Raw genomic sequence first — 16,258 nt, 5'->3', positions numbered from 1 at the left:
CGGTAAAGGAACACGCAGCCACGGGTGAGCGCCGTTTAATAGAGGACTGATGATGAACAGACATTCGTAATTTAAAAGTCAAAACTGTCAAGAAATGTTCAGCTGTCCCCGCCCGCGCCGGCGGGAACGGCTTCACTCCCATTCCCTCACGGCACCCGAAAACTAACGGTTTGCTGTTGAAGGACTTGGCACCGTGTCCAGCCTCTGCCATAAATCGTTTTAGGGACATCCAGGTTCTCCCAATACCCCCACACCTTGGAACAGACGCTGCCACGGCTCTTTGTGGCATGGGTAGGCGGCATCAGAAATTCCTGCATTCTGGCAGGGAATCTGGAATTTAAGGCACGAAGAGGGCTTGTTTTTCACCTGAGTATGGTGCTTTTGGTGTGGAAGAAATGCAAAGCATCCAACTCCTCCAACTGAAAAGCAAAAACTGTAACCCCAAAACTGTAACACCCTGTAACTGACAGCCCAGCCCTCTGGAAAGCTCTGGAAATCACCCCAAAACTGGAGAGGTGTTGGGGCAGGCAGGTTCTGGGTGAGTTCCTCAGCTCAGAACCACAGCCCAAAGGCACTGGTGAAACCTTGTGCGGGGGGAATGAATTTCCTCCATCACCAGCAGGACCCGGACGTACCCAGAACCAGAGTCAATCCCCAGATCCAAGGATTTCTGGTCCTGCCTGCTGGTCCTGTACAAAATGAGTTCAGAATTCCTCAGCTGGACTTCCTGGCATTTTCTTTCCCTAAAACACACTCCCGTGGGACTGCTAATGGAGCAGAACTGATCCTTAAAACCCAACAGTGACACAGAACAACCGAATGGAAGCAGAGAACTCCGGGCAGACGAGAGATGGGCGGCTAAAACGGCTCCTTGGGCTCGCTGAGCTTCCTCCTTTTGGGCAGCACGTCCTGGCTGGAGGAGAGCTCAGCCTGCTGAACCTGCCAAGGAAAACCAATTCATGGGATTACAGGAGCTCCGTGGTGTCAGAACAGGGCACAGCCCACCCCGAGCAGGACAGAGGTGTAACACATCCAGAGCCTCACCCCAGTCCCCACCCAGATGTGCTGGGCCTGCAGGAACATCTGGATACCACTTCCTGGCAGAACTGACCAACTGAAGGAAGGCTGGGATGTATTCCTGCTGGGATGTATTCCTGCTGTCACAGCTGCATCAAGGAGCTGTGTCCATCAGGAACTGCAGCACAGGACAAGGAGTCGTGGGTTCAAACTGAAAGAGGGGAAATTGAGGTTGGATATATGGAGAAACTCCCCCCAGTGAGGGTGGGCAGGCCCTGGCACAGGGTGCCCAGAGAAGCTGTGGCTGCCCCTGGATCCCTGGAAGTGTCCCAGGCCAGGCTGGACGGGGCTTGGAGCAGCCTGGGACAGCGGGAGGTGTCCCTGCCCATGGGGGTGGCACTGGGTGAGCTTTAATGTCCCTTTATCCAAACCATTCCGTGATTCCAAGGCAATGCCGGCTGTTCCCCTGCCCTGTCCCATTCCAAGAGCAGCCCTGGGGAGAGGGAGCAGCACCAGGAGGGTTCTGCACCCTGGAGAGGCTGCTCAGCAGCCAACAACCTCCTGGGAGCTCAGTCCTGGTAGGTCTGACTCTGCCACGAAAAGATGACAATGAACCTTTAGCTCCACTGTGCTTTTGGTTATCGAAAGCACTCGTGTTTTGTTTACATCTAATAAATTTATTATTAAGTTCAGTAAAACCTCTTTGAAAAAGACACAGGGATAGTGAGCAAGGGACAGTGAGCAAACAGAACAATGTTCTCTTTTTTTCTGTCACATCACTGAGTAAGAACCCCTGAACGTGACTGGTTGGAAGCAGGAAGGGACCTTAGAGCTCATCCAGTGCCACTCCCTGCCATGGCAGGGACACCTTCCACTATCCCAGGCTGCTCCAAGCCCCGTCCAACCTGGCCTGGGACACTTCCAGGGATCCAGGGGCAGCCACAGCTTCTCTGGGAATTCCATCCCAGCCCCTCACCACCCTCACAGGGAAAAATTTCTTGCTGTAAAAGAGAGAAGAATTCCCCCCACAGGTTTTGGAGAAGGACCTACTCCTAACTCAGCATTCCCAATATTCCCAATACCTGGTGAAGGCCCCCACAGCCTCACAGAGCTGCCAAGCTCAGTCAGTGAGGGAGCAGCACAGACATGGGGGCCCCAAACCCACCCCCAAAAGTCCAATTCCACCCTGGACACAACCTCTGCTCCAGCTGTGCCAGGTGGGAAGGATTTGGCTCCCCACAAGCAGCACTGCCTGCCAGACTGACCTGATGAAGCAAATAAAAGGGATTTTTCTTGGAATGAAGGAGTCACAGAGGTGAGGTTATAATTTTGGCCCAGTGTTTCCCAAGCAGAAGCACAAGGATCTCTCAGTGAACTGTGCTGGGGATCTCTGCTGGCACAAACCCCCATGGCTGATGGATCAAACCAGCAGGAAATCTGGCTAAATGCATTCCCAACAGGATAGCAACTAAAACTAAGGAATCTCTCTCAACCTGTGTTACCTACATCGAACCAGCTTCTAACTCTTTGGGACAGAACTCTTTTTGACCCTGTTGAATCTAATGGGAATTTAGGAAGTGATGAGAATTTCATTCTGTCAGTAGCAAATGCATTCAAGCTCCGAGTTTTATTCACTGCTTGGACCAGAAATAATGAGAACTAAAGAAAAACTGATACTAACAATGCAGCTTTGGAATATCTTTCCACTTCTTGTCCTGCTCTCTGACACAATCAGCTCAGATGTTTTACGAGTCAAATGATCAACCTGAAATCAGAAAATAGATTTTTTCCTTGTGAAAGCAGCAAAAAACACACACTGGAGACCACAGCAGGGCTCAGTGCTGGGGCATTCACGGTTCTCTGCTGTGCCTGAGCCAAAATTGAGATATGGGAGTATTTAAATGGTGATAACCCGTGGAAGTCTCAGCATTTACAGCTGGGTGTGCTGCAGGGCCCTGGCAGAGAGAAGCATGTGCTGGTTTTATACAGTAAATCACTCACACTTACCTACAGCTATCCTGTTTTAAGAAATCTTAAGGACCTGTGTGAAGCAGTCCTCCACGTATAAATGCCACCAATTTCTACATGCAGGGAATATAACCTGAGTTATAAACTTGAATTTTTAAGTTTTAATCAACTTCTAAACAAGCTTTGGTCTGTCAGAATTAGCAGTGGAATTCCTATTAAGCAGTTTATTAACATGGAAATTACACTCCCCTTTTCACTTAGTAACAGTCCCAGCATCTGTTTGGTTTGGGAGCTGTATCACAGAGGAACAGCCTTTTGTCAGAGCTTTAGAATAGTTTTGGAAAACTCCAGGAAATGAAATGTAAAGGGATTTTGTTGCTGGAAATAGTGACTGTGGGAAATAAGGCTTTAGCAGATTACCCATGGATCACTCAAAGGAGGGAAGAAGCTTCACAGAAGCTCCAGTAGAAGCTGAAGATGACAGAATTTTCATACCTGAGGATTAGAAACACGGGGAGTCTGGATCCCTCCAGCTTCCTCTTCATGAGCTGAAATTTTTTCTGAAAGATGGAAAGAGTTGAAGAGTTAAACAAAGCGGTTCACAACAGCACACCCACAACCCACAGCAAACAACAGCAGCTCTGCTTCAGGGAACACTCCAAACTGCTGGGAACAAGTGCTTCCAGAGGGCTCCAGTTCTCAACTCCACCAAGATTTAAACTTCCTCTTTTCAACTCAGCCATTTCCCATCCCAGCCTCCAGCTCACTTCAGCAGCCCTGGTACACACAGGATCTCTGGAGGATGGGTTTGGGCCCCAGCTCCCTCACACACTGCCCTGCTGAAGGCTTGCCTGCAGTGGGATTTGATTCAAGCCTGAAGCCTCAGGAGCCCGTTTTGTGCTGCAGGACAGGGAAAAGGCCACTCTGGCCCAGCTCCTGCCCCTCCTGAACCCACCCAGCCACACCCAAGCAGCAGCTCCAGCTGCAGAGCCCCTGTCACTGCCTGCAGCTGCAGGAACAGGGTCCCAAGGGGGAACAGGCAGTTCCAGACAGTTTGGTTGCTGTTTCTAATTCATGCTGTTTTTCTAGGATACAGAGAGAAGCAGGGAATGGTGGAGGGTGACTGTGCATCAGCTGTGGAAACAACAGAAGAATTTCAGGGTGACAAATGTGTTTCCCTGTGTCTCGTAGTTCCTGTAAATAAAACATTTGCCAACTCCCTAGGACAAGAAATTTGCTGGATTTTTGCATGGTTTTGGAATTTTTATGACTTTTTAAAAGAATCAGACAGACCTTCAAGTGGTTATTCCAGTTCTGCAGCCTACTAGCATTGTCAAGATAAAAATACTGATCTAAATGTGCTGTTTCCTACACATTTCCATTATCGTTTTTGAGCAGCATGGAAATGGCAGCTGGTTTGGCAAAGCTGCACATGTTACTTCTCAAAAAATCCCAAACCCAACATTTGAAATGTTTTCTGTACAGCAAATGGGTTCCAGATTGTCTGGATGCTTCTATGCAGCCCCTCCAAGAGGAGCAGATCAACAAGCAGCAATTCCTTCTTCAGTTTGTTTGGCAGCAAAGTTCAGTCTTCAGGCCCCTGGGCTAAACTGGGAAATGTGAACACAAACCATCCTCTGCTTTTCCTCCTGGTTTATCTAAAATCTGAAAAGGAAGCTCCTGAGATCCCTGAGGACAATTTGGTGTCTCATGTTTTGAGTTGGAGACAGTCTGGGTCCACATCTTGATGCTCTGATTAGAAACCAGCAGCAGGGAGCTTCCAGGGCACGTTCCTGGTGGCAGCTGTGGCCAGGCTGGGGAGCCAGGACAGTTATTTATTGACAGATTTTATTTACAGTGTTAGGAAAAACACTTGAAGAAACTCATTTTGGTGTGATTCACACTAACAAAAATACTTTGCTAGAACTTTGTTCCTATTAAAGTTCTCCTACAAGGAAAGGCTGAGAGAGTTGGGATTGTTCAGCCTGGAGAAGAGAAGGCTCCAAGGAGACCTTAGAGCCTCTCCCAATACCTAAAGGGGCTCCAGGAGAGCTGGAGAAGGAGTTTGAACAAGGGCCTGGAGAGACAGGACAAGGGGGAATGGCTTTACCCTGACAGAGAGCAGGGATAGATTTGATGTTAGAAAGAAATTCCTCCCTGTGAGGGTGGGGAGGCCCTGGCACAGGGTGCCCAGAGAAGCTGTGGCTGCCCCTGGATCTCTGGGAATGTCCAAGGCCAGGCTGGAGCCACCGGGGATAGCGGGAGGTGTTGCTGCCCATGGCAGGCAGGGGTGGAACGAGATGAGCTTTAAGGTGCCTCCCAACCCAAACCCTTCTGGGATTCTATGGTGCGATGGCAAAAAAAGTTCACTTGCAATTATCAAAATGCTCCAGTACACAGGAAAAGGGCAGCAGGTTCCCAGAGCACAATCAGCTGGAAAAGGCACTAAAGCAGGAAGCAGAATCATTCATAAAACCAAACACATTCTGGTGAAGTTACTGCAGCAGGAGCAGCAAACCACAGCCATGAGCAGCTCCCTTTGGAGGTGTTTCACAGGGGCTACCATAACACAAAAGCTCCTCTACCCACAAGAGCCCCGACTCCTCCACGCCCCGGGGCTGAAAGTGTGGGTGCACAGTGGGATTCTGGGCTACTGCAGGGGAAAAGGTGGCTTAAAGTGGCATTTCTGCTGAACGGAAGCCCAAAAAGCTGAAATTAAAAAAAAAAAACAAACCCAAACCTAGATCATTGGTTTTTGCACAGAGAATTCTGCTTCCCAGCTCTGCAATAATGAGCTCAACAGTACAAGATCTCTGCAAGTTTAATGTACAAATTAAGTATTATCAAAAACTAAATAAATCAGTAATTATTAGTAACAACAATAGTAGAAAAAACAAACAATTTTTTTTCCTAAACATAAACCCCATTCAATTTAGGTTAGCTGATAAAATGGAACAGAAGATCAGAATTTTTGAACAGTAACATGAAGACATGTTAATCATGTTTTAACATGTTAACATTTGTTAACCAAGTGCTTCACAGAATGAAGCCCTGATAGAAAATAAAGGCAGAGTCACGTATGTGAAGAAAATAATGAAAATTTGAATATAGAAAATCGAAGGTTTTGTTTTAGTAACATCAGGCAAGAGGCACAACTCAGAGACTTGAAAAATATACACAAATGTTACCTTGAGCTTCTGAAATATTCATATGATTCTTATCTTCCACTTCATTATCCAAGACAGGATCTTCCTAGATTAAGAAACAGGTCTGTCACCTACTGCAGACACACAGGGAAGAAGGTTCTATTCAGATGATTAAGGGCAGACTTATTAGATGGATTTTTGGTGGAATAAACTGAAATAAGTGATTGTGACATGGGATGAAGAGAGGTTTCATCTGTGCCCTGTGCTGGGACACATGGCACTGTCCCCATGGCACGAGCTGTCCCTCTGCTGCTCCTCAGGCACAGGCACTGCTTGAACAGTTTGCTTTACTGCAAACTGGAGCAGTAAAATTAAGGCAAACATGGATTGAAGATACTGCCCTGCTTAAAGATACCTGGAAACAAAGGGGGTTTATTAATGTTATGGCTGACATGCAGTGAAACAATAATGGCCTTTTTCTAGATGATAGACCACAAAAAAATTTCAAAAAGCTACACAAATGTCCTGGGTTGCAGTGTATCCTATTACCACCCTCATGAGCTGTTGAAACCAGGTGGGGCAGTGTTTCCTTGCCTCCTCCCCCCAGACTATCTTGCTGTTAATGGCCCATCATTGTCCTGCCGCCTGACTCAGAGATAACTCCCTCCGGACCATCTTCTGTTAATGAGCCTAATCAACACTTGGCCTCATGACTCATTACCCCATTGTGAGATGCTCCACCCAGAGGGAGGAACCAAGCATCCCATCCTGGATATAATCTGGGACTCTGAACACCAGAGACAACCCTTCCCACTGGATTTCCAGAGGACAGGAGCTACACAGCCACCACTGGACTTCCTGAGGAAGAGCAGACTCTTTTACTACAGGATCACTGCTTCAGAGGACTGCAGCCACCATTCTACCAGACTGCTACAACAGGGACTCAGGTTGTATCTTGACTCTGTCAGTTTGAACCAGTGCTTTTTTTTTTTTTTTTTTTCTTCCTTTTCTTTAATTTCCCCATTAAACTGTTATTCTGACTTGGTGCCTCCCACTGGTTTGTTTTCAAACTAGTACAACAAAATAAAGTCTGTGCTCTTACATCCATGTCCTGGCTCTCCTCTTCTGGATCATCTCCGCTCGCTCCACACACCTGGAGAGGCTCAGCAGTCTCTCCCTGCTTTAGGATGTTCTTATCAACATTCTCCATGCGCTGTTTCTCAGTTGTAATTCTCAGTTTCAGCATATGAAAAGGCGTTGGCACTTCCCCCACATTCAGGTACATGGGCTCCTCATTAAACATCATCCCCCCGTACTTGGCCTCCCTGAACCCTGGAGGTTGGTAATCAGGGGGTGTAACTGCAGAGAAAATTCATCAGATGTGTTAGAATGAAACATGTTCTTGTCAAACTCTTTTCCCCTTTAAATACAGAGAGTTACTGCAAAAAACTGCGTGAGGAAGGGAGTAATCAATATTCAATTTGGAGTAAATTAAGTTCTTTTCTCTTTGCACAACAGGCAAAGGCCAGTTAAAGGTCCTTCAAAGAGGCTGTAGATAGAGAGAAAATAGAAGCTCTGATTTGTCATTTTAAGGCAGTAACACACTCTGAAAGCAGAGCCAGACATTTGGACAGTCATCAAACTAGAACCAGGCTGGCAAATTATGCTATAGCCTAACATACTCTGGGAAACTCCAAGTGTTTTAAAACACACCCGAATCCAATGAAGGCAGTGCCAGGATTTTGTTCCTGCAGTGAGATCACATCCCTTCCCCCTGGAGGTTCAAAGCTGTCGTGAGAAACAGCCACACGTGAAATAACCTCATTTAACAAGTCCCAACAGCCACAAAGATTATCCACTGAAAATTCCTTTGGATTGCTTTCCAGTGGCTGAACACAGCTGATAAATCAGGGTGGCATGGCAATGTACCCTCATCATAATACAGGAGTTTCATGGTGAGGCAGACGTCGCTGGGCAGCGGGCTCAGGTTCTGCATCAGGACGTAGATCTTGCGGATGAGGAGGATGCTGGCCTTCTTGGTGTCTGCACAGGTGATGGTGGAGTCTGACTTCTTATCCTTGCTAAAATCAGAGTAGCCAGGTTATTTCTGATACAGAGTAAGATGTTTCTAGTATTAAGAGACAACTGTTTAACAGACTATGAACATGAGAAGCACCCCATTTCTTGCCTGAGGTCTGAGATCAGAAGCAATTCCTAACCCTGCCTAAGTGCTGCATGTTCTCTGCCCCTCGGGAGATCAAACCCTGAGCCAGGGACAGCAGGAGAGCTTAGGGATCAGCACCTGGCACCAACTGCTCTATCCTACATCACACCTAGTGCTTAAAAGCCCACTCTGAAAGAAAGAGAAAAGGAGGGACGTGTGAAAGCCCCAATTCTTTGAAGTCTTAACTACTTCATTTCCCTTGAAGTCCCACTATTTACTTGGACACAAATGGCTAATGATAATAAACTTGGTACCCAACAGACTCTTGGCATCCAGCTCCAACATTTCCATGCTCCCATTCCACCAGAAGCTGACCCAAATCCCACCTCAATGCCAACACCCCTCCCTCTGTTCTCCTGCTCCTCACAGCCCCCAGCTGAGGCACCTGAGGACTTGCACAGCAGGGCAGGCACCAGGAGTTATTTCCTTGTGGGTCCCTGTCTTCTGGAAGCATTCCCTGAACTGTGATGGATTCAGACCTCTCACCCCTCTCCAGCTGGTTAATTCCTGCCATGCTGGGACCAGAGAAGTAGCCTCACACCTATTTTCAAATTGATCTGACATGAATTTATGCTGTTCCACTAAGGCAACCTGGTGTGGCCAGGAGTCACATCCCCTTCTCCCCTTTCACAGATAAGGAGCTAAACCCAGCCCAAGCATCTGCAGCACTGCAGCCTTTTCTTTTTTAATTTAAGGAGCATTTTATGTAGGAGGGAAGCTGGGAGGAGTTTGTCAGGTATGAATTAACTGTATTTCAATTACTTGTCTTAAAATAAGCCATTTCCCTGTAGCTGTGACTGAGCAGTGAATCCCTATGGTGGAAGAGGGTCTGGAGGCGATGGGGAGCAGGGCTGTGTCCCCAGAGCTCCAGCACAAGCACAGGGTGTCACTGCCCACAGCTGCTGCCAGGAGTGACCTGATCTCAGCACATGGAGAGCTGAGCAGGGCCTCCATTTTAGACAAAGTTATGGGGGTTGAGTGGGTGAACTGGTGGGGTCAGTGCTTCTCCCCAAGTTCATTAAAAGCCCCTGAATGTCTCCTTGAGTTTGCCAGATGGATACAAGGGAAGTGAAGCTGTGTTTTGGCCCAAAAAGTGTAAAAACTGAACAACAAACAAAAGAATTCTGAAGAGAGGAATTGGCTGGAGCAGCTTCATAGAATCACCAATCTTTAGGGTGGGAAGGGAACATAAAAATCCCATCCCACCCCCTGCCATGGGCAGGGACACCTTCCACTATCCCAGGCGGCTCCAAGCCCCAATGTCCATCCTGGCCTTGGACACTGCCAGGGATCCAGGGGCAGCCACAGCTGCTCTGGGCACCCTGTGCCAGGGTCTCCCCACCCTCACAGGGAGGAATTTCCTCTGTACATTTGATCCAAACCTGTCCCCTGCCAGTTTCAACCCAGGGATTCCTTCCCCACGGCTGAGGATGCCCAGTGTCCTCACAGTGAGCTTATCTCAGCAATGGGAATTCCACCATGACCGAGCCATGTAGCACAACAGCTCTGCTTTGCTAAGTGCAGCTTACATTTCTATTGTGGTTTTTGTGTATTTCTACCATTTCTGCTAAATGAGGAATTCCATGTAACATTCAGTATCTTCAGATAATTGAATCTGGTGTTAAGCTTCACAAGCCCCCCCCGAATATCTCAAATATCCTGGTCACAGAGTATCAAACTCTGACATTGAGCATCATCTTCTGAGTGGATATTAAAATTACGAGCATAATCAGACAAAATGATTAATTGTATTTTAGTAAGTCTAAGCTAGCAGTGTATGTTGATAAAATTAGTCTCAAGATCCCGAATTTAAAGAGCAAACACCAAACAGATCAAATCCAAAGTTCTGACATTCAGATGTGTCCACAGGGACTGTAAGGCCATGGGGCAGTCACAGGGGTTGTACCTGCCAAAATCCAGGAGCGGCCCTTTGTGGGTGTACTTGAACTTGAAGTGGTAACACTCTGTGACTGTCTGCAAACAAAGCCAGTAATTATTACACTAATCAGCTGCCAAGCACCCTCCTGCTGCAGCTCTGGTTAGTAATCTATTAACCTTTAAAGAAAATAACGACAGCCCAACTCCCATCCACTTACTGAATACAGGTTCCTAATCCCCTAACAATTAACAATAATAATGCATAAGTGTCAGCTAATAAAAATGATGATTCTTTTCCAGGAATCACCATGATAAAATATTTTGAAATACCAGCTGAAGTTTTTAGCACAAAATATTCCAGTTTTAATCGCTGTGAAAACGTTTCACACACATAACAGATGTGGTGACACCCAGTGGGTTTTGTGTTTTCCACAAAAGTCCCATAGATTTGTTAGGCAGAGTTAGGATGAGGCATCTTTATGGACATCTCCCTCTGCAATGACATTCTGGTTGCTTGCACCAGCCTGAGAATAACCTGACACTGGATACTTAAATGCAATTCCACACATGGCAATTCCCACTGACTCCAGTGATTTTTACATTTGGCATTTCAATATGTCCCCTTTTGAAAAATGTGCACGTTAAATATTCCTGCTTGTACATGCATTTCACTACATCCACATTATCAGCAGTCATCCCGTGAGATATTCCAGCAGATTTACCTGAGGATCTTCTTGCTGAGTGTAGACCTGTATTTTTAAAGTAAAGAAAGGAATCAGAATGAGACCTGCACGTCCCTCAAAGAGCGTCCCTTAAAAAAGCATCCCTGCTTTTCAGAGATACTCACTGCTAGGACAATCTGTCTCAGCTGTCAGGAACATAAACAGAGAAAGAAAAAGAACATTAAATATATTTCATAGCCCATTTCTGCTGCCCAAGCTGCTTTGTCTCTCTAGCTCTGGAATCCAACACAGGCAACTAAGGCCTGTTGGAAGAAAAGCCTCTTCCCCTTCACTCCTCTTCTGCGGAGGAGAGGACTCAGCTGCAGAAGAAAACACCTACAGATCCCTGGCTTTCAGTGCTGCTGTTTACAAGAATTTTATGCAGAAATGCCTGTGCATCCCACACTGCAGCTGACTGAGTTAGCTCAGCTACTCCCTGAGCAGTCCTACAACTACACTGGCACATAATGGACTTAAATAAACATTTCAATACAACTGAAATGAGACTGGAGGACTTACGTATTTCTTCTGCAAGGCATCATAGCATCCTAACATCCTGCAAAAACCAAATAATATTGGCCATCTACTACTAATTTTCACTTGTTTCTCACTAAATCAAATAGCACCAAAAAATGAACCTCTTGTTTTTATTCTTAGTGTATTAGAGCATTAAATAACACTTATTCCCTCATTCTATCTTATTAGCACTGATACAAGCAATGACTATCTTTGTGACACCAAATCATCCCAACCTCCTGGAAGCGTAATTAAAAATATAACCTCTAGGTAACTAAGTTATCAGTAAAAACATATTGCAATACTTCCAACACATGCATTTATTAATCAGGGGAGCAACCTGGTCTAGTTGCAGCTGTCCCTGTCCACAGCAGGGGCTTGGAAGAAGGTGAGCTTTAAGGACCCTTCCAACCCAAAGCACTCCATGATTTCATCACTGATCAGTAATTCAGCTGAACAGCAACACAGCTGAAGCACACAGGAGTTATTACCTTCATTTAGATGTTGCCATTTCCTTTTTACGTAACACCCAAACAGTAGTCAAATAGGGAATCGAAACTTAACCCTGTTGGTTTTTTTTTCCTGACATTCCTTTCAAATACAGTCAACAAACAAAAATTGGGTTTGGTGTGTACGTGATGCTGGGGCAAGAAAGGCCACTCATCTGTGAACTCCCAACAGGTACCACATCCTTTTCCCACAAAACCAGGGAGCCTGTCCTGGTCAGCCTCCACAGGCTGCAGTGAACTGCCCTCACTGTGTGTGAGGGGAAGGTGAACTGCACTGACCCTTCTGTTTCCTCAGCCACAGAAGATCCATTAGGAAATTCCAGGTTACAGCAAAGGAAGCTTTTCCCCCCCACTCTGTGACGGCACACGGCTGATTCCACCTCTAACATCAGCTGTCAGCCCTCACATCTGAACCCCTCAGCGCTGCCAGGGGATGAATGCAGTATCATCCCCACGCCTTGTACACAGTGGGGAAGAGGAGGGAAAGAACCTTTATGGAGGTAAGGAAATACAGAAATATGTAACTAAGGCAAAGGCCTTACAGAGTTTTCTAAAAAGCAAGGAGAGCACTAGGAACAGACCTCACAGTTACTGTGAGCAGAAAGAAAACCAGAATAAGCAGCTGCAGTCACAGGTGACAGACACAGCCACACTCAGCTGTGGCAGTGCTCAAGCACACAGACTGTCACTGGCAGGCACAGCTCTGCCTTTGAACAAGAAGCCCGAGTCTCCCACTCTCTTACAAAATCTGTGAGCAAGACCTTTAAGATGCAAAAGGGTGGCATTGAGTCTCCTGATCAACTAGAGAGGAACTACTGGTTAGACTTTTGCATTTCTGTGCACCCTTGAGTACTCATGAGCACCTAGAGGAATGAAGCATATAAATATCTAGTATTAGATATTTAGTATTTATACAGTAAATATAAAGCACAGTCACTCTGCAAACAGAGATCTGTGCTCTCCTAAGGCCTGAGCTGAAAACCTTTCTGGAGACACAACTGTTACATCTACAACACCAATGTGGGCTGCTCACTCACAGCAAGAGAGCTTTTTCCCTTCTATCTGCAAACAACCAGGAAGGACTCTTTGGGCACTTAACACGCCAAGGAAGTGTTACCTGTGTGCTGGAATCAACCTACCATTTCACCAGCTGGGTAGAGCCAGGACAGTTTTTGTCTTCCCGCAGAATTTTGACACAGACATCTCAAAAAAACCAAAAACACACACACACACATTTACTTAGGACAAAGTGCAACGAAAAGTTCATTCCCTAAAAGTACACATCAAGAAGAGGCTAAAACTAACATTACTACGCATGAGCATAGTTTTAATGCTGAGTAATAACAAAACCAATAACAAAATTTAATTAATGCATTAGTGAAATTTCCATTACATGCACTGAAATGGCGTCCATTCATTAAAAAGACCAAGTGGCTTTAAAAACAACTTGATGACAACAGGTTTTGCAAATTATCATGGAAAAAAGCCCGTTACCATCCATGTATCTTGTTCCATAGGCACTTTCAGGAAAGATTCCCCTCAGGTACGTGATGCAGGACACTGCCACTGCCAGGAGCCTCTTCACCAGCATCAGGGATTGCTGCTCCGTGGCTATTTTCTTGGGAAATACAACTGCACTCTGAAAATCACAGAAAGAAACCAATTAAACTCTACCTACATCAACAGACCTGTACAGGCTTCAATCCTGTCCAACGCCTTCATTTTAATTTAATTGAAAAGTATGACTTCTGTGAGTTATAAAGTTAAGCACATTCCTTACACTTGGTGTTACAGTATTTATAGGACGCAGCTAAAGGACACGTATATACAAAAAATATATAAATAAATATAATGTATTTCTAGGACACGTTGTAACCGGTTTCTACCAAGCGCATGACAACAAAGTTCAGGCTACTTTTCTGTATTTTTTTCTATACATTCTTTATTCATAATTAAAAGACTGAATTAGCCTGCAATTTTCACGTGAAGAAATACCACAGAGCACCTGCGTGCACTATTTCAGCCAAAACTCCCCCATTTTTCCCATTACTGTGCTGAAATAAACCACAAAACCGTACCACAGAATTCCTTTGCTTCTGAGCAGTTGCCATGCCGCAGAGACTCCTGTGCCTGTTAATGGAACACCTGCATTAGCACCTGGCTGAGAAGAAGGGCAGCAAAGCCCAGCCTGCAGCTCTCCAGCTTCTCCAGGGCATTCCCTGGATTTACAAACACCTCCTGCACAATTCGCCAGCTCAAACCAACCTGTAATGTTCAGGAAACAGAGCAGGACAGTTCTTCTAATCATCCCCAGTATCAGATTCTTGATATTCACAGCAGCACAGGCCTCCCCTGAGGCTACAGGATGCAATAATTAGAATATTTATATCTGTATTTATATGAACCTCCAAAGGCAATTCTCCTCAGTGCTAACTAGCACCAAACCTACGACATTTTCAAAGGCCCTCCCCACATTTCAAACACCGCCAGGCTTGGGTTGTTTTCATCTGTAATTCAAATGAGTACGGGAGAAACAGAACCCTCATCACCCTGAGTCTGACGCCACACAAGCCTTCCCCCCAATTCGGAAATATCAAATTCACCCACGCCTGAGGCCATGGAAAACACCTTTCCCAAGCTAGAAGTGGGCTCTGCATCACGCAGGGCACCGAGCTCCCCCTCAGCAAATCCTCATAAAGCCCCCCGATCACAGCATGCGGCCGAGTTCAGCCCCACTGTCACAAAGGAGCCGCTTCCCAGCAGTGTCAGCCCAGAACACAGCACCTGCCCCCTCCAGGGAAACTGAGGCAAGCGGAGGATGAAAGCGCGAAGACAGAATACTGCAGAGTAGCGCGGGGCGGAGGGCAGCAAAACCTCGGCGGTGAGGGCGAGGCGGGGTGTGGGTGGGTCGAGAGATAACCGAGGAAAAACTGAAGGAGAATGTGAGGTGAGAGGAAGGGAGCTGAAGGAGCCGCCCGCCCTCACGCTCGGGGCGCGGTTTCCCGCGCTCGCCCTCAGCCGGCGCTGCCCAGGGGCCGTGCGCAAACACAGCGCGGCGGGCTCGCCCTCAGCCGGCGCCGCGCGCAGTCCGCGCACGCGCAGCGTCTGCCCCGCTGGTGAGGGGCCAGGGAGACGTGGAATATTCTGAGCTGTGAGGGACTCACAGGGATCATCGATTCCAACTCTTCGCCCTGTGCAGCCCTGAGAGCGTTGTCCAAACGTTCCTGGAGCTCTGGCAGCCTTGGGGCCGGGACCGTTCCCTGGGGAGCCTGGGCAGTGCCCCACCACCCTTTGGGGGAAGAACCTTTCCCTCATACCGAACCTAAACCTCCCCTGACGCAGCTCCAGCCGTGTTGGAGTGCTGTGATGAAGGTGCAGATCCCTGAGGTCTCCTCTCAGTCTCCTCCAGCTGGACAGACCAAGTGCCCTCAGCCGCTCCTCATACGGCCTCTCCAGACCCTTCACCATCCTCGTGGCCTCCTTGGGACACTCTCTAATGGCTTCATGTCTTTCTCGCATTACCAAAACTGCACCTAGGATTCAAGGTGAGCCTGCCCCAGCCCAGAGCAGAGCAGGACAATCCCCTCCTTTGCCCAGCCAGTGATGCCGGGCCCGATGCCCCTCAGGGCACGGTGACCCTTTGGGCTGCCAGGACACAGTGTGACCCAGGTCCAGCCAGCCACTGACCAGGACCCCTAGATCCTTCCCCAGCCTCTGCTTCCCCAGTCTGTCCGTACACCCCGGGTTGCCCCATCCCAGGTGCAGAATCCAGCACTTGCCCTTGATAAACATCATACAGTCCCAGTGCCTGGTGTCAGTTCCAGCCCTCACTGCCACGGGGACAGCACAAAGGCACCACAAACAACCCACTGCGTGGACAATGGATTCTGTCTCTTTGTTCTTGGTTGCCTCAGTCAGAGACGTAGTTGCCTTAAGGAATCCGTGGCCAACAAAATCCCATGACACCCGAGAGAACGTCATAACTTCTTTTCTAGTGTCTGGACAAAATTAGGGGCTCTGTTCTTTCCAGATCTATTATCCATTGCCATTTGCTTAAAATAAAGCCTAAATATGTAACTTGCTTTTGATCCGAATGAAGTTTGGATGGAGATGGACTAGGACAATACACTAGAAATAGTGCCTCATATAAAGGCATACTCATACCTTTATATATATATAAGTATATATAACAAATAGGGATAGATATATGTCATATATATAATGTAGCAATTTTATATACATATATATATATCCTATAATATATATATTTGTTAATAG

The 16,258-nt window shown here is 46.9% G+C and overlaps 1 protein-coding gene across 4 annotated transcripts; it reads right to left on the bottom strand.

Annotated features, from left to right (window-relative positions):
* Positions 1 to 19: 19 nt before the first annotated feature.
* Positions 20 to 15,008, bottom strand: HORMAD1 (HORMA domain containing 1). 4 transcript variants are annotated; one of them, XR_007200270.1, is made up of 16 exons: positions 14,765 to 15,008; positions 14,246 to 14,338; positions 14,059 to 14,110; positions 13,475 to 13,619; positions 13,120 to 13,183; positions 11,475 to 11,511; positions 11,081 to 11,101; positions 10,956 to 10,982; positions 10,262 to 10,329; positions 8,061 to 8,212; positions 7,234 to 7,490; positions 6,174 to 6,237; positions 3,481 to 3,545; positions 2,699 to 2,782; positions 1,045 to 1,228; positions 848 to 939 (listed from the first exon to the last, which is right to left on the bottom strand). XR_007200270.1 is itself a non-coding variant. In XM_048288578.1 (15 exons), exons 3-15 carry the CDS (start codon positions 14,089 to 14,091, stop codon positions 859 to 861), a joined length of 1,098 nt encoding a protein of 365 aa, XP_048144535.1. In that variant the 5' UTR covers positions 14,092 to 14,110; positions 14,246 to 14,338; positions 14,765 to 15,008; the 3' UTR covers positions 20 to 858. The 4 variants fall into 4 exon arrangements, 3 of the variants coding, with proteins under 3 accessions (XP_048144535.1, XP_048144538.1, XP_048144536.1); XM_048288578.1 differs by lacking the exon at positions 1,045 to 1,228 and having other exon boundaries at positions 20 to 939; XM_048288581.1 differs by lacking the exons at positions 1,045 to 1,228; positions 2,699 to 2,782 and having other exon boundaries at positions 20 to 939.
* Between the last annotated feature and the right edge of the window lie 1,250 nt (positions 15,009 to 16,258).

The sequence above is a fragment of the Corvus hawaiiensis genome, chromosome 29, assembly GCF_020740725.1.
Source record: "Corvus hawaiiensis isolate bCorHaw1 chromosome 29, bCorHaw1.pri.cur, whole genome shotgun sequence".
Taxonomy (NCBI): Eukaryota; Metazoa; Chordata; class Aves; order Passeriformes; family Corvidae; genus Corvus; species Corvus hawaiiensis.
Note: the sequence above shows the minus strand (reverse complement) of the source record. Positions and strands in the feature narration are given on the sequence as shown.

Bases quoted from the DNA above. Each gene is read 5' to 3' on its own strand.
- HORMAD1 (XM_048288578.1), bottom strand. From the start codon at position 14,091: ATGGCAACTGCTCAGAAGCAAAGGAATTCTGTG. The intron at 11,512-13,119 runs GTAGGTTGATTC...TGGTTTTTGCAG, and splicing joins TCTACCCAGCTGGTGAAATG to GATGTTAGGATGCTATGATG. The intron at 10,983-11,080 runs GTGAGTATCTCT...TTAAAAATACAG, and splicing joins TGAGACAGATTGTCCTAGCA to GTCTACACTCAGCAAGAAGA.